Raw genomic sequence first — 26,268 nt, 5'->3', positions numbered from 1 at the left:
CTTTGCTCTATGCTGTAGAGGCCGGAATTTCAAAGGTTCTACGGTCATGGGCCCCCAAAGTGAAGCATCCACAGAGATTTGGGGTACTAAAATAGTGTGCATGGAGGAAAGTAAGATTGACTGACATGTGAAGGTTAAGGACTTACCTTAATCAAGTCATCTTCCCATAATAGGAAACATTTAATACAATTTTATAAACTTGGATTCTGTAAGTTTCAAGAATTCAAGTTAAGGAGTGTTGTGATAAACGAATCTACATTATTCTGGAGTTATTTATTAGTGCTAATTTACAAAATTAAGCAGTGGAGAATGGAAGGAGCTATGGTTTCTGATGGCAGGGTAGCTGGGTAGCTTAACAGTCTAATAAAGGTAACTAAGTATTAAGAGCTGAAAGGAAATATGACCAGATTCCTGCAAATAGGAATCTATTGGAACAAACACATTTTCGACATGTTTGTTAACATTTATGTTTTTTACTGTGTAAGCAGGGATTTGTAATTTACTTTCTACCGTCCTTAAATCTTAACCTCCAACTAAAAAATACATAGATATAATTCTGAAGGTTATATTCCAATGGAAAGTGAATCCATTCTCAGCATAATGCACCACATTAGTAATTTATTTATTTAGTGGATATGTTTGAATTTTAGCAGTCAGAGTCAAATATAAGGTGAAGGGAGCAAACAAAAAGTTGTACTATGAGAGCCTCGTGGAAATGATAGCATGTGAATTAAAAAAAAAAATCTATGGATTCCACACCATCAGTATGCCCCTCTTAATCCTATCTTATATTGCAATAAATTAGATGTTTCATTAAATGCAAATACGTCACATGCAAAAGCCAAGTAAATACTATATAAGGCCATTCAGATCTGACAAATGACAGGATAATGGCATTTTGTTAATTCTGTAAAGATTATATTGCTGAGTGCTTTCAAAATTACCTAATGTACAAAATTCTAGACTTAGTAGACAAAGAGTAACAACACACTGAATTCAAAGAAACAAATAAAACTCAGGGTGGGATTCTGTCTTGTTTTGTTTTGTTTTGTTAAAAATCATGTATTGAATTTAATTTTTAGTAAAGCAAGCATTATCTAATGCTTGAAAATTTTAAAATTCGGGGATAAAAGTTTACATCCAAAAAGATGATTGGAAAATTGTGCTTTCAGACTGTAGAATTGGTTTTCTGACAGGGTTAACCATCACATCTTGCCATTGGATACTGGGAATTTCATCTATGTAATTAATGTATGTATGTGCAGTTCATTCATATCCAGGTCCTGCAAAAATCTAAAACTGTGTGCTTCACTTCACGTAGCAAAGGCACCTATGTTTTTCTCCCTTTTGAGCAAAAGTTATGATCCAGTTTTCCCGCTGAAGGTGATTTTCCCACTGTCCCGCCACCCACACTCTCCGCGTCGAGCAGTGCAGTAAATCAAGAGAGAAGGTGGCAGCGAACCCTTGCTTGCATCGGAAGCAGGTGCTCTGTGGACCATCTGAAGAAGCTCTGGACTGATCACAAGGGAAACCAAGCGGAACTGTGAAGCAGACGGACAGGAACAAAAGGCTATTCTGGTGTGAGGAGAAATCAGTCGTTTCAGCTCCACAAGCAGATGTTGCTACTGGACTGACAAGTGGAACCTAGTCCTGCTGGAGAAAGGTAAAGTTTGCCATTGGGGCAGACACACAGTTCGTACACCGTCTGCCGGGAATTTGAGGGGCTGGGAGAAGACGATGAGAAAGAGCCGGTCGGTAGATTCCCCAGCCGGATCTGATCTGCATTCAAAAATATCTGGGGGGAAGAGACAGTGCATTTTAATTCATTTAGCATTCGACGTTCCTCGGAGCTTTACAACACTGTCTAATAAGAAAGACTAATAACAAACAATTCTATTGGTTTAGCTGCCATGCTTTGTTGAACAAACAAATTACATTCCTACGGTACAGCCCAGAAGCTCGGCAGCTATCTTCTCCTTTGAGACATGGTGCATTCTGACAGAAAGCCCTCGATCTGAAAAGCAATATTGCACAATCTGCTTAGGGGGCCAACCCACTTATTCGAAAACCACAGAAAATTAATGAGTTCGACAGAGTCTCTCCATTTAACTTCTTAATCATGCCTAGTCTAAAGAGTTTACAAAGAAATCAGGATGCTCGTGGAGAGGACATTACTGACAAGATGGACAATTAATAATGATAAAAAAAGTTACTCAGCGGCCTATATTTTAAAAAGTCATGAAATCATGGCGACAGTCTAAAGGATATACCACATAGATAATTTGCACCATTAACAACAATTGTTAGCTATGATCAAGTTTGAAATCTCCATGAAATGTCTTACTCCTACACTACACTTACTTTGCTAGATTTTCTAATTTGCAAAATTACTTCACTTATTCCAAACATGGACTTAACAGTTTTAGAGACGGTGATCATACGGTTTTGACATGCAAGGGGAAAGTTTCAAAGAAAGAAAAACTGAATCATGAATATGAGTGAACAAAGAAACAACTTTCTCTAGCTTTTTCTTCATTCTATTGTTAATGTAGCTAATTACTGCCCGCAGGCATCTCTAACTTGACAGGAGAATCCAAGATTACTTCCTTTTTTCTACATATTTGCCCTCATCCAAGTCCTATTCGTTTCTCAATGGGACTCCTACCGTAGCCCCCGCCTAGCCCGCCAGCTGCCCTTCTTGTCCTCTTATAGCCTGTTTTATATACTGCTTAGTGAACTTCTAAGAAACAGATCAGATCAGATTACCCCAGTCCTCAAAATTCCCTGAGGGCCTCCCACCACACTTAACACGAATCTGGATTCCTTCCCATGGCCCACAAGCTCTCCATGATCTGGCCTCTCTCTAACATCACTTCTTGGCATTCTTCTTCTTGCTCCAGCTCTTGCATTTCTTCAAAGATATAACAAAACAAAACAAAAAACTCTGGCCTCTAGGTTTTTTCACTTCCTGTTTCTTTAGCCTGAAATACTCTTTTCTCCAGATATTTACAAGTGGGTGGTTAGAAAACAAGGGTAGGAGGGAGACTTCTGCTTTTTATCTTTTTTATATTTGTTATTATTTTTAAATAGTAAACTTTAAAAAAATTTTTTTGAAACACAGGAATCTATTGAATGCTGCAAATAAGATAGAAAAATAATGCATATGCCATAGACATGTATATTTTAGATTAATTTAGATGTTTCAGATCCCTGTTAAAAGGTCACCTTCTAAAAAAGTTTTCTTAACCACTCTGAAAATAACACTAATCCATTAGTCTCTCTTTGATGGCTTTACTTTTCCCTATAGTACCAGCCCCTTCCTAACATTGTATCAAGTGTGTATTCCTTCATTTATTGTTTGTTTCTCTCACTTGCAAGTAAGATCTACAGCTGTCTTTGGTTCACAGAGTAGTGCATAAAATTGTACCAGTGCATGCTGCATGAAACAATGTTCTTCGCCACCGACATGTCTCTCCTCTCCAGGACACAAATGTCCCCCTCCAGCACAGCCCAGTTCATCCACTTCACCCTCCATGACTTTTCCCTGACGCTCCAAGATGGAAAGACTGTTCTCTTTGGTTCTCCTATAGAAACTCAGTATCTTATTTTGCTCATCAGTTGGTGTTATTTTACAGTCTATTTATATCTTTCTTTCTCTCGTAAATTAAATCTACCTCGAAGGTGGAATCATACCTGAATTTCTTTTATAACTTCACAGAGTTTAACACTGCACATTCAGCTTCCACATAATACAAGTGGCTGTTGAATAAATAGATTATAAAGTAAATGGATGATTGAATTTACCAACAATATTCAAAGTTAAGAAAGCACGATTAAAATTTTTGTTTGTAGGTGTCAAATGTTGAAATTTATCACTCCTAATTAGTTCTGGGTTAAGTAACAGGAAAGCAAAGGGAAAAAAATGCTTCCGTTCTAATTTTTTTAAGGAGACTTATTTTTTACTGATAGGGAAGCTGAAAGTGCACAAAACTAAGCAAAGGGAAATGATGACATATTTTGGGGTACAGAGGCTGGGCGTCATTTCTCCTGGCTCTGTGTCTCCTTGTTGAGGGATGTCAGTGAGGGTCTCACCAACCATTGCAGTACACACTCTGGGCTCTTTCCCTCACTTCTCCATAGGAAGAGAGGGATGACTTCTCTACTCGTTGAGTTTAAGAGAGGAACTTTCTCACAGTTCACCCAGCGTCCCTGACTTCTTTTTAGGAGTTAGCATGCTTGCAGAGGGCAGAAATCCCAGACTCCATAAATGCCAAAAATATAATGGGGCAAGCTCTGGGACGGTGGGGTCTGGGTCTGCATGTTTGGAGATGCATTCACGCTGAGGAAATGTCAGGAGCTGGTGTTTTGTCCGAGAAACCTGAAGACATACACGATAAAGATTGCAAATGGAAAGTGGCGAGGAGACTCACGTGGGACGGAGCAAATGAATGTAGGCTGCTGGGAATGGCTCACTTACTAGTCGGCACAGCAGTGACTGTAGTTACTGGTTAGCCCCGGTGCTTAGGAGCGGCTGACACAATGCCCCCCGCCCCGTGGCTTTTACAGATACGCATTAACCTTCTGCAAGCGGGTAGCTCTGGGGAAGGGCTGCAGGGAGGGGCAGGTTTGCACAGGTAGGGCGAGCAGGTGGCAGCTGTGTCAAGCAAACACAGCCGTAGAGGCCTCATCAACACAATTATCCTTGAAGGACTCGGGCCTTATTTGAAGCAGGTGTGCGGCCCTGCAGCTCTGCTGTCCACTCCGGGGCTACTCTCTCCAGCACGTGGTTATAGGACAATACTTAATTCTGTAAGCTTCCGAGAGCCATACCATTCCCTCACCCATATAAGGGAAGTATGTTTTATTAGTATTTAAATGACTGAGGCTTTTAAAAAGAAAAGGATATTTTCTTGAGATAGAAAAATAAAATCATGAGATAAAAAGAGGTGTTCCATATTGATTCTTTCCAACCTGGCTTGGCCAGGTTTCAGCAGCATAGACCTGAGCCAGTCAGAGACCTTGGGAACAAGCCTCTGTGGACCTGGAAAACTCTCCGCTGCCTGCTGGCCGTCATTGCTTTTCTTGCAGAGCAAAGCACCAGCTAAGGAGCAAGCCAGGCCAGGGCAAACCAGTCTGCACCAACACCGACCCCAGTACTATGGACCCTCCCCCTCACTATAGTACTAAACCCACGCCCAGGGGTGGGGAGTTAGCAAGTTCATTAGACACGCCACGCATGAAGCAGCAGGACCTTTAACTGCACAGGTGCTAATAAATCCCCACCCCTACCTGCTTACAGGGCACCCTGCTCTCACCTAAGTTCCTTTAAAGTATTCCATCTGACCTCTCCTTGGACAGTCAGCCTGAGGATTCTTTCCTTTGTGCTGCCTCCTGGTGCTGGAGCCCCAAGAAAACCTTGCCTGTGCTTTTACATTTGGGGTCCAGTCTCGTAGGTACCACTGCTGGTCCAAGGACCTGAGTCTAGGAACTGAAAGCCTTGCTCATATTTTTTTCTGTTCTGCTAAGACAGTTACTGTGATACCGTTCACCTTCCAAATTCTAAACGTGATATTTCTATTCTACATTGCCCTATAAACCATAGAATCCATTTGTTCTGAAACTCTTCCTGGTACTCTGAATCACATGCCTGAGCTTTTAAGTCATGGCCCACTATCTTCTCTGCACCAAGAAGTCATTTATTCCCTTTCTTACCCTTTGAAATCAGGCCTATCACTGTGATAGCAAATCTCAATCAATTTGCAAAATAAAAACCGTTTTCCTCTTTCTCTGTGATCTTGTAACATGTTATTGCATTATTGCATCGCATGTGCTAGGATAACACATTTTTTTTTTCCCCGAAGTTCCACCTGTATTATGATTCGGGTTGTCTTCAGAGCGGAGTTTAAAATTCCCTGCAACATTACATCTGAAATGACTGAAGCTTCATCAGTGCAGAATTTTGCGTGCAATTTCATTCTTATGCATTTTGTCTGTTACTTTGTTACCTCAATACCATGTTTGTTCTGATCCTAACTACTTTAAAAATAGTCTAAGGCAGGGACTTTACATCTATTTTGTTTAGTAAATGATCAGTTTGTCTTTTCTGTGGCATAGTCAGTGAAGCAAAGAGAAAGATTTCATTCATATCATTTCAGACTTTTTCCTAGGAAAATTACATGTTATTTTATTCTAATATAAAGTGCTGTGCTTTTCTGTGTCTTTATGTTATTAACATAAAAAATGACCACAGCTGGGGTGCCTGGGTGGCTCAGTCATTAAGCGTCCGCCTTTGGCCCAGGGCATGATCCTGGAGTCCTGGGATGGAGCCCAGCATCGGGCTCCCTGCTCTACTGGGAGCCTGCTTCTTCCTCTCCCGCTCCCCCTGCTTGTGTTCCCTCTCTCGCTGGCTGTCTCTCTCTCTGTCAAATAAATAAATAAAATCTTTAAAAAAAATGACCACAGCTGAAAATCTCTGGCTATGATTTATTTATAGCATAATATTCAATTCACAATTAAATGCTAACCTGTAATTGAATCCAAGGATTCATTCTACTGATACATTGAATAAAAGAACAGAAGTGAAGTGGTGCATAAATAGGAACAGAACAGAGATTACTAACCACCAATATTTATTATGGGATGATTCATTATGAATAATTTGAATGAAATTATTAGCATGATAAAAGGAACTCTTTAAAAAAGGATGCAAGATATATAAGAAAAATTCCCATCTTGCTGTGGTAGAAAAAGTATTGTATTCTGTAAGTGTAGCAGAAAGAAATGTTGAAAGGTAATATGGGCATACTTTTAAAATATTATGAAGCCTATTTCCAGATCATTTAAGTTGTAATATCCATTCAGATGCTAATATGGTCCTGCCAGTAAGTTTGTTTATAAAAAAAGAAGCAAAATATATAATTAAAATTCATCTTGAATCAAGAACTGAAATAATGGCATAAAGGTAAGAAGGGGGGTGCCTGGGTGGCACAGTCGTTAAACGTCTGCCTTCGGCTCAGGGCATGATCCTGGTGTTCTGGGATCGAGCCCCACATCGGGCTTCTCTGCTAGGAGCCTGCTTCTTCGTCTTCCACTCCCCCTGCTTGTGTTCCCTCTCTCGCTGGCTGTCTCTCTCTGTCAAGTAAATAAATAAAATCTTAAAAAAAAAAAAAAAGGTAAGAAGGAACATCCTCCTTCGATTCTATTGATTTCTGTCTTCATCTTTACATCTGAAGAGGTATAAAATGCTCCAGAACATCTTTCTCAAGTTATTCTTCCACTCTTTTTCTTCTCAACTTGACCTTTATAAGCTCATAATAAAATAAGCATGAGAAGGAAGAAAATATTAAGGCACTTAATTGGTAGAAATAGCAATACAATGGATTTAGACTTTCAAGGACATTGGGAATTGTAGCAAAAACATACACAATATATACTGTGTATAAGGATTTGAAATAATTAAAATAGAATTAAAAACAAGCAAGCAAAAGAGAAACTACCAAGATGTCCAGGCAGGTTTGAAAAAAATAACAAATAAGAATCCTAAAAATAAACATAATTATTAAAATTATTTTATTTTTTTTGAAGATTTTATTTGAGAGGAGAGACAGAGACAGCACAAGTGGTGGTGGGGGGTGGAAGGTAGGGGGTAAAGGGTGGGCAGAGGGAGACGGAGAAGCAGGCTCCCCGATGAGCAGGGATTCCAACGCTGGGCTCAATCCCAGGACCCTGAGATCATGACCTGAAGGCAGATGCTTAACTGACTGAGCCACCCAGGTGCCCCAAATTATTAAAATTAAAAACTCAGTGGAGGCATTAAATAAGTGATTAGATACAGAAAAGGAATCTGGGCGTGTAGATCCGAATAACTAAACAGAGTAAGGCACAGGGAGACAGAGAAGTAGAAACTAGGAAGGAAAGGCTAAAAGATCTGGAGGGTAAGGGAACGGAAGAAATACTATGTGTTTCTTCAGACTTTCAGAAAAGGGACATAGAAGAAATGGGGAGTGGTAACAGGAGAAGACCCAATGCCGAGAAATTTCCAGAACTGACAAACATGTCATTCTGTTGACACAACAAACATAATGTGTGTAACAAAGAAAGTACGGGAAGTGATGTGTGCCTAGGGCATTCCAGTGCCACCTGGCAGGTGGGAGACAAAGGGCTCCTCACAGCAGGCAGTGAGGGAAAGGGAATGATCTTTAAAGGAATGACGACAGACAGGAGATCCTTGGAGGAAATAAAGTAACATGGGAGAAAGATGTTAGCAGGTATCTATCTCCTTATTTAGGGAGTAACAATTGGGCTAAATAGTAAAATAACTTTTCATCTTTCTTTTAGAAGAAACATAGGAGCCATTTCTACACAAATAAACTTTCAAAGTACTTTTTGGAAGACCAAAAGAGAAAAAAAAGAAAACAAAGACTGCCTTCATTCTTGATATTATCTTGACATCCATTCTGTTTATCTGCCAATTCTGAAACTACAGGAATTTAGATGCCTCACTTGTAATTGACTTACGAATGGGTATCTTACCGTAAAAAATAAATGGTGCTTTGTTTTAAGAAAATAACATCAGATTCACCAAATTTCGTATCCAGGAAGTATTATATTTCCATAATTTAAGCTCTCTCATGAATCAGTCACCTGGAGCAATATGCATATATTTGAGAAGCACTCTCAGCAGTAAAGGGCCAGTCTCTGCCCCTGGGAACTCACCTCCCCTTCTGTAGACTGCAAATGGAGCTCCTTCCTGCAGGCGGCCTTGAAGTCTCCTGCAGCAGCACTCACCTGGACCCCTCGTGGAGCTTCCATTATCAAGGACCTGGTGGGTGATTCAAGCCTAAGACCAAAACAAAAGACTCCTTCAGAGTAGAAAGAAGGATGAATTTTGATGGACTAAAAGATAACATTAGTAACTAAAACAAATGAACAGGTAGAACAGTGGGCATAAATAAAAATCCTTGCCATTTCCGAAGAAGCCAAAATGAGCTTTAGAATCATTTTTGATTGTCTTATCTATTTTTTGGCTCTTTATGAAACTCTTCATTTGCAAGCATCAATTATTTACTCTCATTTGGTTAATGATTTAATAAGAGTTTCTTAGGCTGTTTCCTTTCACAATGCACATGAAAAGTAGGTTATGATAAGTTTACTTGTTTAAATCTTTTATATATTTTCAAAATTAATGATGGAGTTTTAATAAACACATTTCTACCAACTTAGCATGTAACTATCCCTCAATAAAGAGCCTTGCAAAGAAGAGAGAGGTTTAATGAAAATCATTAATATTGTGAACTTTCAAGCATTCACAGTCAAAATTTTGTAGGCCTGAAAAATTTCAAACTACTCATTACACTGTTAGAAATAATTAAAATGCAGAAACAAGCCATTTCCTACATCAACTGACCTCTACTGGCCCCGGAAAATGTTCACAGAATGAATGACATTGGTCGGAGAGAGAACAAGTAAATGAGGGGTGATATACCAGCTTAAGTATGATTAAAGATCGACTGCATAAATTATGAGGGGGAAAAAATAACAACTGTTTTAGATAGTTGTGCCTGCAAAAAAGTTAATTGGGAGGCAGCTTCAAAATTATCTTTAATTGCGAAACTAGAGAAAAGGGCAAAAGAAGGCAGAACATGGAAGCTAGAATACAGTGGTAAAAAGTACAAGTGTGAGCAGAGGAACCATCCCCAAAATGGCCTTTTTGGATAAACGCTCTGTTCTGGGGCAGTGATTGTATGTGGTTCCCTTGCCCACACAACTTTAGGACAAGAGTCCCCCCAGGCTCACATTCACCATCATCCAGAGCAACCAGTTTCCTCTGAGGCAACAGATCCAGTGCTGTTTTGCAGGGAAAACCACATCAAATAGTTTGAACTCTGAAGATCAGCTCTCTCTCAGTAGTGAAGTTGAACTTAAAGACTTTCAAGTGATATTGAAGGAGTAGAGCTAGCACTTAGAAGAAGTAAATTCGACATTTTCCATTTTTTTTCACTCACCAAAGTAACTTTGAAACTTTCATCTTTATGGGCCTCTTGGACATCTTTATAAAATCCCTGGAGGGGTCAGATTTTGAATATATGTGTGTGTGTGTGTGTGTATATATATATATATACATACAATATATATGTTTTAAAGAAACGTTTGTATTTTTTTAGAAAAATAAAAATCACGTTTTCACACAGCATTTAAAAACTTGAAAATAAGATAACTATAATTTTTTCACTCATAATCCTCTTACTTTGCACATAGAATCTTTTTTTTTTTTTAAAAGATTTTATTTATTTATTTGACAGAGAGAGAGACAGCCAGCGAGAGAGGGAACACAAGCAGGGGGAGTGGGAGAGGGAGAAGCAGGCTTCCTTCTGAGCAGGGAGCCCAATGCGGGGCTGGATCCCAGGACACCTGAGCTGAAGGCAGACGTTTAACAACTGAGCCACCCAGGCACACCTGCACATAGAATCTATATTTCTCTTAATCTGTGTATTTTATCATTGATATTCCCTAATACATCCCCAATATACACCATCTTGAGTAGTAAATCTGTGACCACTACTATTTTCATTGATTAATTATCCATAACATTAAATGTAATTATATAAGTTTGGATATGATAAATGATTCAAACAGAAGTCAGATAGGTACTTAATTAAAATGAATTAATATTCAAAAACAGATTATGAATCTGACATTCAAGCAAACACAACTCAGTGAACTTAGAAGTGGGAGAAAAAGCACTCTTACTTTATCAAATAGTTGATATGGTTTGGTTTGTTTCCAGGGATACGGGTTGAGGTTCTTACTCATCTATTTGATAGTAAGATATCCATACTAAATGTGCACGTGTTTTTGTATCATATTTCTACCGCGTTTGACATTTGGTACTAGAGCATTAAAATATATTGTCTTTCTGGGCTTTTTAGTTTTTCCATTTTCATCTTTATTAATTATTTAATCAGAAGATGTTTATTACATTCGTCTTAATTTTAGACCTCAGGTGTCCATTGTCAGCACAGCCATAAAGTACAGGGCTTTGCTAACACCGACTTACAGGATCTCTATTCAAAGAGGCAGTAAAGACTGAGAGATGGGTTCAAGAAAGTTAGCCAGCAGCAATAAGACTCAGTTTCAACGTCTCTAAATTGAAAATTTTAATTTAAGCCATAAGATATGTCTTAGGAGAATTAAGGGAGATAAATATGTGGTGGGGTAGTATTTTGAGATATTGACAGAATTTCCTTCCCTGTCCCATTTCCTTGCAGTTCTGGCATTCACTAAACAGTATCTTTTGCCACAAACAGTGGAAGATGGAGCAGAGAAGTTGATAAAGAACATTTAAATTCCCTAATCTTATAGATATTTTGACTTGAAAAAAACCCAGCCATTTAGTGTGTTGAAAATGATTCAGCACATGTAAAAAAAATCAGAAGAAAACAAGTCAGTGAGAGCTTGTTGTGTATTTCCATCTGTTGGAGAACTGTTTTCTTGATTCACAGAATAAAGATTTGGATGGGAAATCAACAGAATTGGTTCCAAATTGTTCTCTGTGTTCTACTATGTGAGGCCAAGTCCTATGATGTGGGGCCTTTATAGTTTAGGTATTAGAGGTCTGAGGAGAGTAGGGCTATCTCAGGATGACTGAGAACAAGAAATCCAAGATTCTCAAAGGAGTGAGGGATGGTGACCTGCGGTGAAGGAAGAGTAAGAGGAGAGAAGAATGAGAACCTCTTGGCAAATGCCAGCTTGGGTCATTAGGCTCCTAATGACCAAATGTCACCCCAAAAACTTTGGCACAGTGTAAACTTCTTGGTACAGTGATGCAAACCCAGGTAAAAATGAAGAGAACTGAATAGACTGAGGCTGAATTTCTGATATCAGTGCACTGGAGGCTGAATATATATATATATATATATATATATATATATATATATATATTTAGTAATTTTTATAATTTATATATGTACTTAATAATTTATATAATTTGTATATATGTAAAACTGATCAAAGAGTACATAAACACATTCAAAAAGTGGTAGTAATTTTATAGGATTGCTAAATCCTTCAAGTTATGAAATGATTAAGACTTTAAACAGGTTTCAAGTGTATGCTTTGTTAATCTTGATAAAACTAAGTGTGATCATCATTAAGATATAATATAAATCTTATTTCCATAACTATATGGTCAATTAATCTTCAGCAAAGCAGGAAAGACTATCCAATGGGGAAAAGACAGCCTCTTCAACTCATTCTATACATAAACTTTGCATGGATTACCTAGTGATTGTCCCACCAATACTGAGAAATGCATACTCTATCCATATTTTACTTAGGAAGTAGTTGAATCTTAGTGTGGTTGAGTCATTTGCTTAGGATTAGGTAGCTAATGCAAAGATCTCAGAATATCCAAAATCAACTTGAAAAAGAACAACAATGTTGAACTTAAAAACTCTTACACATTTTAAGCACTTCAAGCAAAACTATAATAATGAAGACATTTGCTGGCCTGGCATAAGAATAACAAATAGAACAATGGAATAACATTGAGACTCTAGAAATAGACTTCAACAAGTATGGTCATCCGATTTTTGACAAAGACAATAAAGTGATCCAATGACAAAAAGTGAAGTATTTTCAACAGTGCTAGAATCTCTATATGGACAAAATGAAATTCAATCTATACCACCTACTGTTATCAAAAGTAAAAGCTATAACATAAGGCTTTTATTTTTTAAATTATTTTTTAAAGATTTATTTATTTTAGAGAGTGAGTGAGAGAGCATGAGTGTGCAAGTGTGGGGAGGGGCAGATGGAGAGAATCCTCAAGCAGACTCCCTGCTGAGCTGGGAGTCCAACCCAAGGCTCAATCCTGGACCCTGAGATCATGACCTGAGACCACACCAAGAGCTGGATGCTTAACCAGGCATCCTCTAAAACCACCCAGGCACCTCTAAAATGTAAGGCTTTGAAAGGAAAATATCTTTGTGACTTGAGAGTAGGCAAAACTTTCTTAGGCCACAATAAGGAATAACAAGTAAATATTTTAAAACAGAAATTAGATGTCTTCAAGAGGAAAAGCTGCTTTTCAAAATCCATTGATAAAATGAATATACCCAATAGACTGGGAGACAATATCCACAAAATACAGATGTTACAAAGGACTGCTGCCAGGATATATAAATAATCCTCCAGCTCAAAGATAAAAATACAAAAAACACAATTAAAATATGGACAAAAGACCTGAACAAACACTTCACTAAACAATATATATGGTTGTTCGATATACACATGAAAAAGTCATCAAAGTCACTACTCATCAAGTAATGGTGAATTAAAGACACAGAATACCACTAAACATCCACCAGAATGGCTCAAATTAATAAGAATGCTAACAGTGAATATTGGGGAAGATGTGCAGCTACTGATATTCTTATTCATTTTTAGCAGAAAATGATGTAATCACTTTGGAAAGCTCTGACATTTTCATATAAAACTTAATACATGCCGGCTACAACCCAAGTGTCTATCAATTAGGAAAATGCATAAAAAATATTGTATGTTCATATAATGGAATAATAATCATCAGTAAAGCAGAAAGAACTATTGATACAGACAACAGCACAGATGGGACTCAAAAACATCATGTGGAGTGAAAGAAATCTCGCAAGGAAGAGTACATATTGTAGATTAATTTATATTTAGTACTAAATCGATCTAATCTAATCCAGGGTGAAAGAGGTGAGAGAAAATATTGCTTCTGGGGGGAATGGTGGGGATGTCCTGGGAAGGGCATAAGAGAACTCTCTAGGTGATGATAATGTGTGTGTGTGCGCGCTCATGTTTTAAGATTTTTATTTATTTCTTTATTTGAGAGACAGCAGGGGGAAGAGCAGAGGGAGAGGGATAAGCAGACTCTGCACTGAGTGCAGAGCCCGACATAGGGCTCGATTTCAGGACCCGAGCTGAAATAAAGAATCGGAGGCTTAACCAACTGAGCCAGCCAGTCTCCCGATGATAATATTTTATATCGTAACAGGAATTTGGGTTACACAAGTGTATGCATTTGTCAAAACTCTGGAAATGTGCACTTAATTTTTGTGAATGTCATTGCATAATTATTTTACAGTAAAAGAAAAGAATCTGTAAGTAATCTTGAATAGTAGTTAATGATATGCATGCCAAAGCAAATAGGCAAAGTATACAGATTTATACAACGTATGTGCAAATGCAAAAAAAGAAAGATATACTGGCAGATGGCTAGTGGAATGTGAACATGTGTAATTAAAGACATACAGGACAATGATAATGGAGGAATCTAGCCAGGGGTATATAGGTGGTCACTATAAGATGCTTTCAATATTGAGTACGTTTGAGACTTTTCATAATAAGATCTTGGGAAGAAGGTGTGGGCTCAGATCTTAAAGAAATATCTATTTAGTTTGTTTTTGGTTAAAATTTGTAAGACATTATGCTATGGAGATACAAATACGAAAACTGTTAACTGATGCTAATGTTTGACTGTCATTGACTATTAAAATTCAATAAAGAATACTAATGACATATAGGGATGCTTTCAAGATATATTTAATTCCAGTTGCTAAATTACCATGTTAATATAAATGCTATATCACTGAATGTCTGTATTTTACCCTTATTTCAGGGAGAGGGTTATCTGGAAAGAACGTCTGATATTATTAACTTAACCTAAAAATTCAAAAATTTGAGATAAGTTTATTTGGATAAAAGTAAACTCATACCTACTTCCATATCATGAAAATTGCAAAAAAAAAATAATAAACATATGTAATAAAATCCCAACAAAAATCTCAATAGAGTCTCTTGAAGCTTAAAACACTATGTTAAACTATTTTGGAAGAAAAGTACAGGGGTGCTTGGGTGGCTCAGTTGGTTAAGTGTCTGCCTTTGGCTCAGGTTGTGATCTAGTGGTCTTGGGATCAAGTCTCACATCAGGCTCCTTACCCCGAGGGGCACCTGCCTCTCCCTCTGCCTCTCTAGAAAAAATAAATAAAATATTAAAAAAAAAAAGGTATGCGTGACACTTATTAGATTTTTAAAATGAAGTTAAAGTAGGAGATTTTCCTTTTAAAATTAGAACTTAATATTGAAATTATTTTAATTAAAAATGAGATTGGAATTAAAAATAGAAATTTGTCAATGGAACACAATATAATTTAAAACAGCTCAAAATCATTTATGAGAGATTAGTTTCTGAGAAATGAAGCGATCATTTTGGGTGGAAAAGAGTAGGTTATTTAATCAATAATAAGTTGACTCTCCACACAGAAGACAATAACATTAGATTGGTAACACGCTCTGCAAGAAAAATTTCCAGTATTACCTTTCAAAATATAAAAACTAATAAAGCACAGACTAATTTTTAATGGAAAATTAGAAGAAAATTCAGAACATAATTTCCCATTTTATTCATACAAAGCATAGACCTAAGAAATAAATTACCTAGTGTACAAAATAAATGACAGAGAATTAGAACATACAGGAAATATCCAAAAGAAAACCTCTGAAACAAGATGGAAAGCCCGAAAATCATAAAGAGAAAGAACTGATAAAGTTGACTACCTAAGGCTTAGGTTGTATCGGTCTCTCTAGATAGGCTGGACTTCTCAAACAAGCCTAGAATCCCTATAGAAGGCCTGGACTTAGACATTCTGGAGCTCGAACATTCCAGAATACTCTGGAACTCAAATTAGACTAAACCTGTATTCCCTTCTACACTATCTAATAAGCAGACTGTTGGGAACACAGGATCAACACTTAACTGACACCCTGCTTCTCTCCTATATAGAAATTCTCAAGCCTCCCTGAGGAGGGTTCACAACATAGTAGAGGTTTTTACTTTAATTCATTTTATTACAAAACATTCTCTAAAAGGGCCTGTTGAAAAATGAAACCCATGTTTATTTGCAGAGCTTGTGAATTCCTATGTGATTAGTCATTGGAATTAGAGAAGTACAATTGTGCTCATTTTGAAAGCATTACAGCAATCATAGCAACGGATTTCAGGCTAGTTCTTATAGTGGATACCAAGAGATTCTAGCAGAGAAAAGGATTAATGTTGAACTCGAGTCACCCTATCACCTGTTTTTTCCAGGAAATTCTGCTTTAATGGTGTTTACACACCAAAGATGCAACAAGATTTCGTTTTTAAGGTGTTATGTGAATCTCAATTTGAAAATGAGTGCTCTAGGTCTCCAGAAAAATTCTCAACATAATGAGAAAGGAATTCAGACTCCTTTTAAAGTAAGTTGTGAGATGCAATGACTACACAGAAACTTAAGCATCAGCTATCTCGCTCTTCATAAATCTTTAACAGCGTCAGGCATGTAGTGGGCACTCATGAATTATTTTTTATTTCAATGACGGAATGAATGTAAAATTGAACAGAAAAATGTTTTAGGGGAAAAAGAAAGCAATGCAGATTTTGACCTGAATATAAGAGCAATTTTAACGCCTTCGCACTTTGAGCTGAGGTGAGTTTTCAGCTGCGAACCACATTGTTTCTGTTGCCTCAGTTTTTACTGTTTTCTGCCTATTTGCATTTTCCTTTGTGGTCTCTTCCTTCAAATTAGCTCCAACATATTTCTAGATCAGTTGTTGCTCTGTGTTCCCAACTAAGACAAGTTTCTCATAATGATCGCTTGCTATTAACTCTAAATATATAAATATTTATGTACATACATAGCATGAAAGAGTAAGACTCAACTAAGACAAGTTTTTCATAATGATCGCTTGCTATTAACTCTAAATATATAAATATTTATATACATACATAGCATGAAAGAGTAAAAGGGAAGAAGAAAGAAAGAGAGGCAGAGAAGAAGGGAAAAGGAGAGAGGGGGAAGGGGAGGGGAGAGGAGCAGAATACTATTTTATTATTTTTTTTCAGCAAATTTATCTTAGCCTTTCATTGATAAAACATCTCAGTGCAAGGGGCGCCTGGGTGGCACAGCGGGTAAGCATCTGCCTTCGGCTCAGGGCGTGATCCCGGCGTTACGGGATCGAGCCCACGTCAGGCTTCTCCGCTATGAGCTTGCTTCTTCCTCACCCACTCCCCCTGCTTGTGTTCCCTCTCTCGCTGGCTGTCTCTATCTCTGTCGAATAAATAAATAAAATTAAAAAACAAAAACAAAAACATCTCAGTGCAAAATCCTCACTACCTTACACGTGGTGGGCTTTCCTCGAACACAGCCATGATGTAACCGAGAGCTATGTGTTTTTGGAGATTAATTTGGAGTCTGCAAAACTCAACATTTCAGTCTAAAATTATATTCATACACGAATTAACATGATGAAAAGATGCCAGTTACATCATTAAATATTAATTCATTTTACTGAATTTTTTTTTCTTGGAACAGTTAATGAAACTCAAATTCAAAAAATCTTTGGGCAATACACAATGGGCTTCATCACTCTTCACCAGAGACTGCAGAAACTCTTTGAACTGTAATAATTTAGCTATACACTAATTTAAGAAATAAAAAAGGAAGAATGTTCATACTTGGGCTATTCTGGGCAAATATACTGGTATGTCCTTACTGACTATTCAACATACATTTTTTTTTTTTTTTTTGCTTTTTTAACACATAGGTCCCTGCTAAAAACCAATGGCACTTTATATCAGACATCATAGAAAATCTGCAAGTGTAGGTTTGAAGTAGACATGGAAACTAGCAGAGAATTTGGCACACGTGAAGCACTCATCAAACATTGGTTGAATAAATAAACTGTAGAAATTGACTTCATGTCCACACCAAAATACTACCTATACTCTTTAATAAACCTTTTGAAATGTACCTGTCTAAAGTCTTTTATTCTCAACAAAAACAAAATTAAAGACAACTTACTCCTCAAATTACCATTTGATTTACCTGGCCAACCAATCTCACCTTGTTGATTAGACTAAGAGTACTTCTTACTGCCCTGAAAGGAAAATTGTCAGCAGGACTTGTAAAGATCTCAGAAAACTCTGCTTTTAATCTTCATGTACACAAATGAATAATTGAACACCCCCATCATTACTGTGCTTTGCTTCTGTTTCAGTTTTCGAATTTAGGTCAGTAACACTCATCTTGGGGGCTGCTAATTTGCTTTTAGCACTAGCAGATAAGCTTAGCTTAGTGCCATATTTAAATAATTGATGAATAATTAGAAAATAAAACCCAGAAACACTATATACTAATTATAATTTAATTCACATTCACGCTTATGAATTTTGAGACAATGTCAGCAAGGTAATTAAAATAGCAGTTCTTATTTCTCTTTTGGCAATAGATTTTCATAATGAAAATCATACAATGAATATATAGTTACTAAAATGTTAGAAGTAAAAAGAGGTTTCTTTTAGAATGGCATAATTTAAATAGCTTTTTATTGAATGAATCACTTAACTCTGGCATCTGTACTAAAACACAGTTCAAAAACAATTGGAGTCAATGTTGGCCACATGGGTCTTAATAACACGGTAACAGCGATGATATTTCTTACATTACACACACTCAGCATCCTCACTATTGAGTTTTGGTAGTTCAGTAATTCAAATGAACAAATATTTACCAGACACAATTCTATGTGAGATACATGTTGACTGCTAGAGCACTAAAGATAAACAAGGAAGGATGCAAATTCTGGGCTAACGGAACATATAATCTTGCTAGGTGGGGAGGGATAAGATAAATAATTACACAAAAATGTCAAATTCCTAACTGAAAAAAGAGCCATAAGTTAAAACTATAACACACCATGAGATCAGCTGTTCACACATACTCTTCCACCATCCTAAATCCTTGGGGTTTTGGCATTGAGTAAAAAATTATTTTTGTCTAATAAAAAATGCCTTGATCACAGGAAGATGGCCACCATCTTCTGTTATTGTTAACCGACTGTTTGGATCTGGAATCCTGAGATCCTGAGAAACAGAATTCCTTAGGAAATTTTATCGCAGAACTATAAAGCCCTGAAAAATTTACTGTTGTGAAAGTATGGCTTTTTTCTTTTCCATTTAATTTTTTTTATTTTTCTATTTTCATTTGAACATGTTTTTCCACTCATCCAAATGGGAAGGGCTGAATCTGATCTTTATGAAATAATTTGGGTTTTGCTTAATATTTGCATTGTGTTTTCCAAGACAAAGACTGTCTCCCAGATTGGTATTTTGATTCAGCTTTAAAAATGACTTTTAATATGTGATTTATTTTTTTATTATCATTATTGTCCTTTTTAATCCCATAGAAAATGTATTTTGGAATGTAATTTACCTATCAGAAAGTAATTATATAAAACATCTTTTTTATTGACATATTAAGTTCTATTAGTTTTAGGTATGCTACATAATGATTTGATGTATGGATAGACTGTGAAATGATTACCACAATAAGTTATATAAAATATCTTTGATCCCTAAACCTTAAGTTATTTATTAAGAACATCCATTGATCAGTTACTAGATTTTAATATTTCAACTTCTGTTAACAGTTGCTGTGATTATCCTGGGAAGAATCCCTATAAAGTTGTCTCACAATTTCCTGGGTAGTGAGGGCTGTTACATATAACTGTGCCTCTTACAAATAGCACAATATCAGGAAGAAGCCTATTCCACTAGAAATAAAAATAGATTGAGGAGTCCATCACAGGGCAATTAAGCTCTGCCTTTTTCTGATTACTATTTACATTTGCTTTGTATTTCCCTCAACATAACATTCCCTGACCAAATATAGCTTTCTTCCTACTCTCTGCCTTCTTTCTTTCTTTTTCTTTCTTTCTTTCTTTCTTTCTTTCTTTCTTTCTTTCTTTCTTTCTGCTTATGTGTGTTATGTGTTTCATTGTCTATGTCAGATTTTTCAGAATCCTGATTTTCATCAATCCTCCTCTAAAATTCCTCTATAACTGCCTTTTCCACACTCTTCCTGTCTGACATATTTATTTTTATATTCATTGTATGTTTATTTGGGGCAAAAATATATAGAAGTTTTGAATAATAACTCATATTTTCTTGCCTTCAATCAAATACTTAACTACTTACCATGTAGGTAGGGAATGTCAACTCTTTATACAAGTATGTAGCACATTTTCTATTTTACTTCTTTGTGTATCAAGAGTAAATCAACAGCGATGGAAAGTCTGACAGAGCTGGAAGAGCCAGAACTTACCTGAGGTCTTGGGAAGGTTCTGCTCTGATGTGAGGTGTTTCAACAGAGTGCCCAAATACTGCTCCTTCAGTGCCTGGACAGAACAGGAATCCAGCAGTCAGTACAAGCAAGTGGACAGACGCGGTTTTCATTTCTATTTTTATGCATCAAATATTCATCCAAAAAATGGCACAACTGGAAACAGGAGTACAGACAATAAAAGAGAAAAATTGGAAAATGTGTTCAAGGTAGTGAAAGGCCAAGAAGGGTAAATATAAATGTCCCTCTGTAGACCACTTTTGAGATTACCTTATTTAGCCAAATTCAGATTGACTGAGGATTTTCACTCTCTGATTAAAGAGCAAAGACCATCTCCTCCTTTTTTATTTCTCAGGTACATGAATTTGAGGGAGGGATAGGTCACAATACTCAGTTCTAATCTCCTAGAAACAGCAGAGTGTGAATGAAAATGTGGAGAGTGAGCTCTCATGTAATATATCATTAATTCTTTAAAGACACAGGTCTCACGGGGCATTTGGCAATCTTCCTACACATAACACCCACCTTTGATTAGAGAGATTATCCACGGCGCCTTACTCTGACCTCATTGGAACTAAGGCTCTCTCTAAAACCATGAACTGCTCAAAATCATTTCATTACAGTTGACTTCATGTGGGGTCATACTTACCCAAAGAGGTCATGCACTCTAACACTTTCCTCAGGCAGTTGAATTATATTCTATCTACACTTTTTTTTTTTTTTAAGATTCTGTTTATTTAAGAGAGTGAGAGCGAGCAGGAGTCAGGGGCAGAGGCAGAGGGAGAGGGAGAAGCAGACTCCCTGCTGAGCAGGGAGCCCGATGTGGGGCTCAATCCCAGGATGCTGGGATCATGACCTGAGCTGAAGGTAGACGCTTAATCGACTGAGCCACCCAGGAGCCCCGCTATTTACACTTTCATTTATTGACTCTATGTGATTTTCCAGATTCCCAGAGCCTTTCCATAATTTAAATGAGCTAAACAGAATGACTTTGCATTTCAAAAATGCAAAAACAACATTTTTAAAAGATGATGATGACAAAATCTCTTTTTTTTCTTTTGTAATTTCACATAAATGTTTTAGATCATTCCCTTTGGAACAACTTTATTTTCTTTTGGCTTAATCTTCATCAAACATTTTGGTGTAGGCATGTCATGTCTGTTCCATTAATGGCCTCTACACCAGCTTATTAATACAAATTACACAAAATAATGCAAATAATACAAATAATGCAAATAAAAATATAAATTTTAAACCTATAAGATAAAGCTCCTTATGCTTACTGTGAAGAACAATGGGAAATACATCGATTCAATAAGCAGTGATGACATTTTCATTGGAAAATTAGAGCTAACACTTAAATTCCTTAAAAATATGTTGTTTTATAAGAAAAATATACTAAAATCACCAGATGACTCCTTCACATTAAACAGCAATGCAGACCTTGATCTTGAATCAGAGAGGAAGAGTTTTTTTTCAAGACTATAATGTGGTTTCATCTATCTTATGGTTCTAAGGGTAAATTTATAAGGTTCTGCCACAGTAAATTCCTAAGATTACAGACTTCAGTTTATAAGCTAAAAGCTGTTGGCATTTGTTGACCTCTCACTGGGTTTTAGTAGTTGTTGATGTTTTGTTTTGTTTTGTTTTTCTAGAGAGACTCTGTAGGCCCTATAACATATAGACAGACTATCGGAGCAATTCTTTCTTTATGGAGTTTACTCTTTTGATATTTTGTAATATATTTTATTTCTGTGAGTGGAAAATTGTTAGAGATAGGTCTTTGAAAGTAAAGTAACAGTTTTAGATAAAACCCTAATTTTGTGGGGCGCCTGGGTGGCACAGCGGTTAAGCGTCTGCCTTCGGCTCAGGGCGTGATCCCAGCATTATGGGATCAAGCCCCACATCAGGCTCCTCTGCTATGAGCCTGCTTCTTCCTCTCCCACTCCCCCTGCTTGTGTTCCCTCTCTCGCTGGCTGTCTCTATCTCTGTTGAATAAATAAATAAATAAAATCTTTAAAAAAAAAACAAAACCCTAATTTTGTGATTGTGGTGGGGGTGACATTTGAGACATTCCAAGGTATAAATTTTCATATCTCAAGGAGAGACTCCTTTTGCATTTTAAAAGAAGATATAACTTCCAGAAAGAATAGTTATCCATGTGCAAAGTTTAAAAATTAATTTCCACTATTCTGTGACTTTGAAAACTTCCCAGACAAGATGACAGAAATATAATTAAAAAGCAGTCGCAATATTTATTTTCAAACATGTAATGGCACACACAGTAACTTTGCACAGAATATATCAGTGAAAGTAAAAGGAGAATGATATCAAAGGTTTAATTTTCCAATGGCATTAAAAACTGATAGAGGTCTTAAATCTAAGTATCAGTTTAGAAACTGTTTGATGACTTAAAAAAAAAAAACAACTCTTGAAGAAATAATGTGTAATCATATCTCCTAAGGGGCTAACTTGAAAACTGAATAAAATAACATAAATAATTAACTAACTATAAACCTGCAGATAATGAGAAAATTATCCTCATCCTCTCCATTACTGTCCTAGAATGAACCAAAGGAGTAACAATTAATAAGCAATAATGATCATCTTAAAAGGAAATCAGTGAGGGAAAATAAAAGCCATCTGAAGTAGGCACATAATCTCACAGTATAAAACATCAAAATTAAAATATATATTTCCTTCAAATTGGGAACTTTTACAAATGTCAGATGATTAGTAAGGTTGCCAGACTTAGCAATTAAAAATACAGGACACCAAATTAACTTTGAATTTCAGGTAAACATGAAAAAAAATTTTAATATAAGTATGCAATATTTTCAGGGGACATACTTATATTAAAAATGATATGGTGTTTATCTAAAATTCAGAACTGAATCAGTATATTGTACACTTGAAACTAATATTACACTATATGTTAACTAACTTGAATTTAAAGGAAAAATAAAAAAATAAAACCCTTATATTTTTGAAATAATTAAATAAATAAATTGTAACCTAGTCTCAATAAAATAAAATAAAATAAAATAAAATAAAATAAAATAAAATAAAATAACTGGGTGTCATGTATTATATCTGCTAATCCTAACCTTCAACCAACATTTGGTACAGAAAGTACAGACGTGATTTACTCGTAGTTCAGGAAAAGAAAGAATGTGTGATGAATTTTTCACATCTTAAGCTGTAGAACTACAGAAACTGAAAAGGAAGGGGGACAGAAAAGGGACAAGAAGGTACACAACACAGACATTTATCAATATATATATATTTAAACTTGTTGATTAAATAAACATTTGTTTATTGTGGCTTTAAGGGGCCATTCAAAAAGATACAACATTCAATTCTGTTTGTATAGATGCTGAAGGGCATTTCAGATCATTTTAAGTGACAACGTTGTTTTAAGGCTTTGGGAAAACATAGACTGTGACTATTGCAACGGTCAGGAAAGATGAGACAAGCAAACTTAAGGGTCAAAAAGACTAGCTGTCATTCAGATGATAATACCTGGCTGCGAAACACAATAAGAAGGATGGCATATTCTGCTCTCCTGGAGAGGAGAAAGAGTATATAGGGATTGTGATCCTACTTTACATTTAAAGACAGCTTAATACATAAGTTTAAGACATATGTATACGCTATGCACTTTGAAGGTAGCAGACAGTAGGAGACAACCCCAGCTCCCTCATTCTTACCTAAATGACTTGAGTGAGTTACTTAATCTGTCCAAACTTCAATTTCCATAGATAAAAATAAAGATAGAAATGCCAACCTTACAGGTTGGGTTAAGTTTTTCTTAAATAGGATATAAATGTGCCTGGTTCAGTGTAAGAATTAAGTATTCCTTAATTCCCTCTCTGTGTCACTTTTCTTTATGAAAATCACCAGAGAAGAATTACACATTGTGTTTGCAGTTTTAAGGGCCCAACATGGGTTCACTCATTAACACGTGAACTATCTATTGCCAAAATGTCAGCTTCAAGTAACATGGTCTCATGCTGAATTCTGAAATCTGAAATTTAGACACTGTAAAGAGATTCTTAAATGTTAGATAGTAAATGCATTTTATTAATCAAGACTCTATTCAGTAATCAAGGGATTCCCTAATGCAGGTGCACAGATACCAGGTAAGATGGATCAATGCCCAAATGAGCTCTGAGAAAGACGTTTCTTCTACATAAAAAATTATGTCCAGCACGATCTTCCTTTTAATTGAACTTTATCCTGATGTTTTAAAAATTGTGGAAGAATGAAAACAAAAATGCATAGTAGACCCTGTACTAACGACAAAGGATGGTTGTGATTTTTCTGTGTTTTATACTTATTAGCTCTCTGTGCAGGATGTCCTGGAAATTCATCATCCAAGTAACTGGAGTCGGTGAAGCAGTCATTAACCCCACCAGGGTTTTAGCTTTCTTTTAAAAGTCGAAGGAAAAGTTAAGAAAGAGTAGGATTGGACGCCATTCCTTAGAATATTTCTCTTCTCTTCTTTTCTTTCTTTCTTTTTTTTTAATTTTTCTTAAGACTTTATTTTAGAGGTAGAGAAAGAGGGAGACAGAGACGGAGAGAGAGAGCGAGCAGGAGGAGGAGCAGAGGGGAAAGAGGGACAAGCAGAGTACCCACTGAGCACAGAGCCTAAGATCACGAGCTGAGCTGAAACCAAGAGTGGGACACTTAACCAACTGAGGAACCCAGGTGCCCCCATAATATTTCTCTTCTTAATGAGAAATCTCAGTCACTGAATTTATAAGAATTCCAAGCTAGCAATAGCTCTAAGAACTTAGTGGGAAGGAATCAGAGTCATGATAGCAGCACCACCTCCAATATCCAGTCCATGGGACTGTTAGGAGACTTAAATAATCAAAAAATTTAATAAACTTGAGACAGCATTTTAAATTCCTCCATCGGAATAGGGCTGAAATTCTGGGTGAATTCATCTAGATCTCAGGGGCAAAACTATTGCTGTTCATTCATTATCTTCAAGTTTGACCCTATGCCTTCGAATGCACACAATTTCTTCAGTTAATTACACTACGAGGCTCTTTACAAATTATAAAATCTTTTTAAATTGTATTTTTATTTATTTATTTGAGAGAGAGAGAGCACAAGTGGGGTGAAGTTCAGAGGGAGAAGCAGACTCCCTGCCAAGCAGGGAGCCCGATGTGGAACTCGATCCCAGGACCCTGGGATCATGACCCAAGTTGAAGGCAGAAGGTTAAACTGAGCCACCCAGGCACCCTTTTAATTGTATTTGAGATATGGGCCTTTTTCACTCTGTAGTGCCACTTCCTACCACTTTATGTAGTGTAAGATAGTCATTCATTAATATATCTCTCTGAAGTTTCGGGAATTGACCTGAAGAACATAGTACTTGCGGGTCCAGGAAGAGACTGGGCTTCCCCAGGGTCTCCATAACAGCGGGCCCAAGGGGCTTCAGAAGAGAAGGCTAAAGCCTGGCATGGAATGTCTGCTGTTCTGAAGAGTCAGAGAGAAGAAAAAAGAGAAAGGCCAGATGGAAGGGGAACAAAGGAATCAGGAAAGGCTGGCACCCCTCACACTGTGGGGAGGAGACCAGAGAGAAATAGAAACATTTAAATTCTATTTTTTAGGTCATTTGTCTTGATGTTTGCCAAATGGGATCTCCTGCTGCCTTCAGTTTTCAATAAAATCTACCATGATTGTTTATATGTTTTGAGGTTTTTGTTTGGTAGTAGTAGTATTTTGGAGGGGACAAGAGGGGAATAAGTTTTACATGCAGATCAACATAGGACAGAAAAGATAACATGAAAGGAAATCACGGTCATGAGGCCAAGGAGCTTAAGAGAACATAACCCTCCCTGCCCTCTGCCCACAATTCATAGGAATTCCAGGCAGCATTTGAAATTTCTATGCTAGAATACGGATGAAGTCCAGGGCAAATTCATGTACCTCCTAAGTGCCAGAAAGTTCCAATGTATTCATTATTTTCAAACTTAAACCTATGCCAAAGATTATTTCAGTCTTTGGAAGGCTTCACTCCTTGCTTTCTTTTTTCTTTATTTGCATCTCT

The 26,268-nt window shown here is 36.7% G+C and overlaps 1 protein-coding gene across 3 annotated transcripts in view; it reads right to left on the bottom strand.

Moving 5' to 3' along the window:
* Positions 1–1,600: 1,600 nt before the first annotated feature.
* The window catches only part of SGCZ (sarcoglycan zeta), a 439,013-nt gene continuing 414,345 nt past the window's right edge, over positions 1,601–26,268 (bottom strand). For all 3 annotated transcript variants that reach the window (XM_008710886.2, XM_040643327.1, XM_040643326.1), the window contains 3 exons: positions 20,187–20,259; positions 8,716–8,839; positions 1,601–1,795 (listed from right to left, as the gene is read on the bottom strand). In XM_008710886.2, the coding sequence (XP_008709108.2) occupies positions 1,601–1,795; positions 8,716–8,839; positions 20,187–20,259 (392 nt within the window). The remainder of the gene's footprint in view (positions 1,796–8,715; positions 8,840–20,186; positions 20,260–26,268) is intronic.

This window comes from Ursus maritimus, unplaced genomic scaffold (assembly GCF_017311325.1).
Source record: "Ursus maritimus isolate PB19 unplaced genomic scaffold, ASM1731132v1 scaffold_28, whole genome shotgun sequence".
Taxonomy (NCBI): domain Eukaryota; kingdom Metazoa; phylum Chordata; class Mammalia; order Carnivora; family Ursidae; genus Ursus; species Ursus maritimus.
This window is presented reverse-complemented; position numbering and strand designations above follow the sequence as displayed.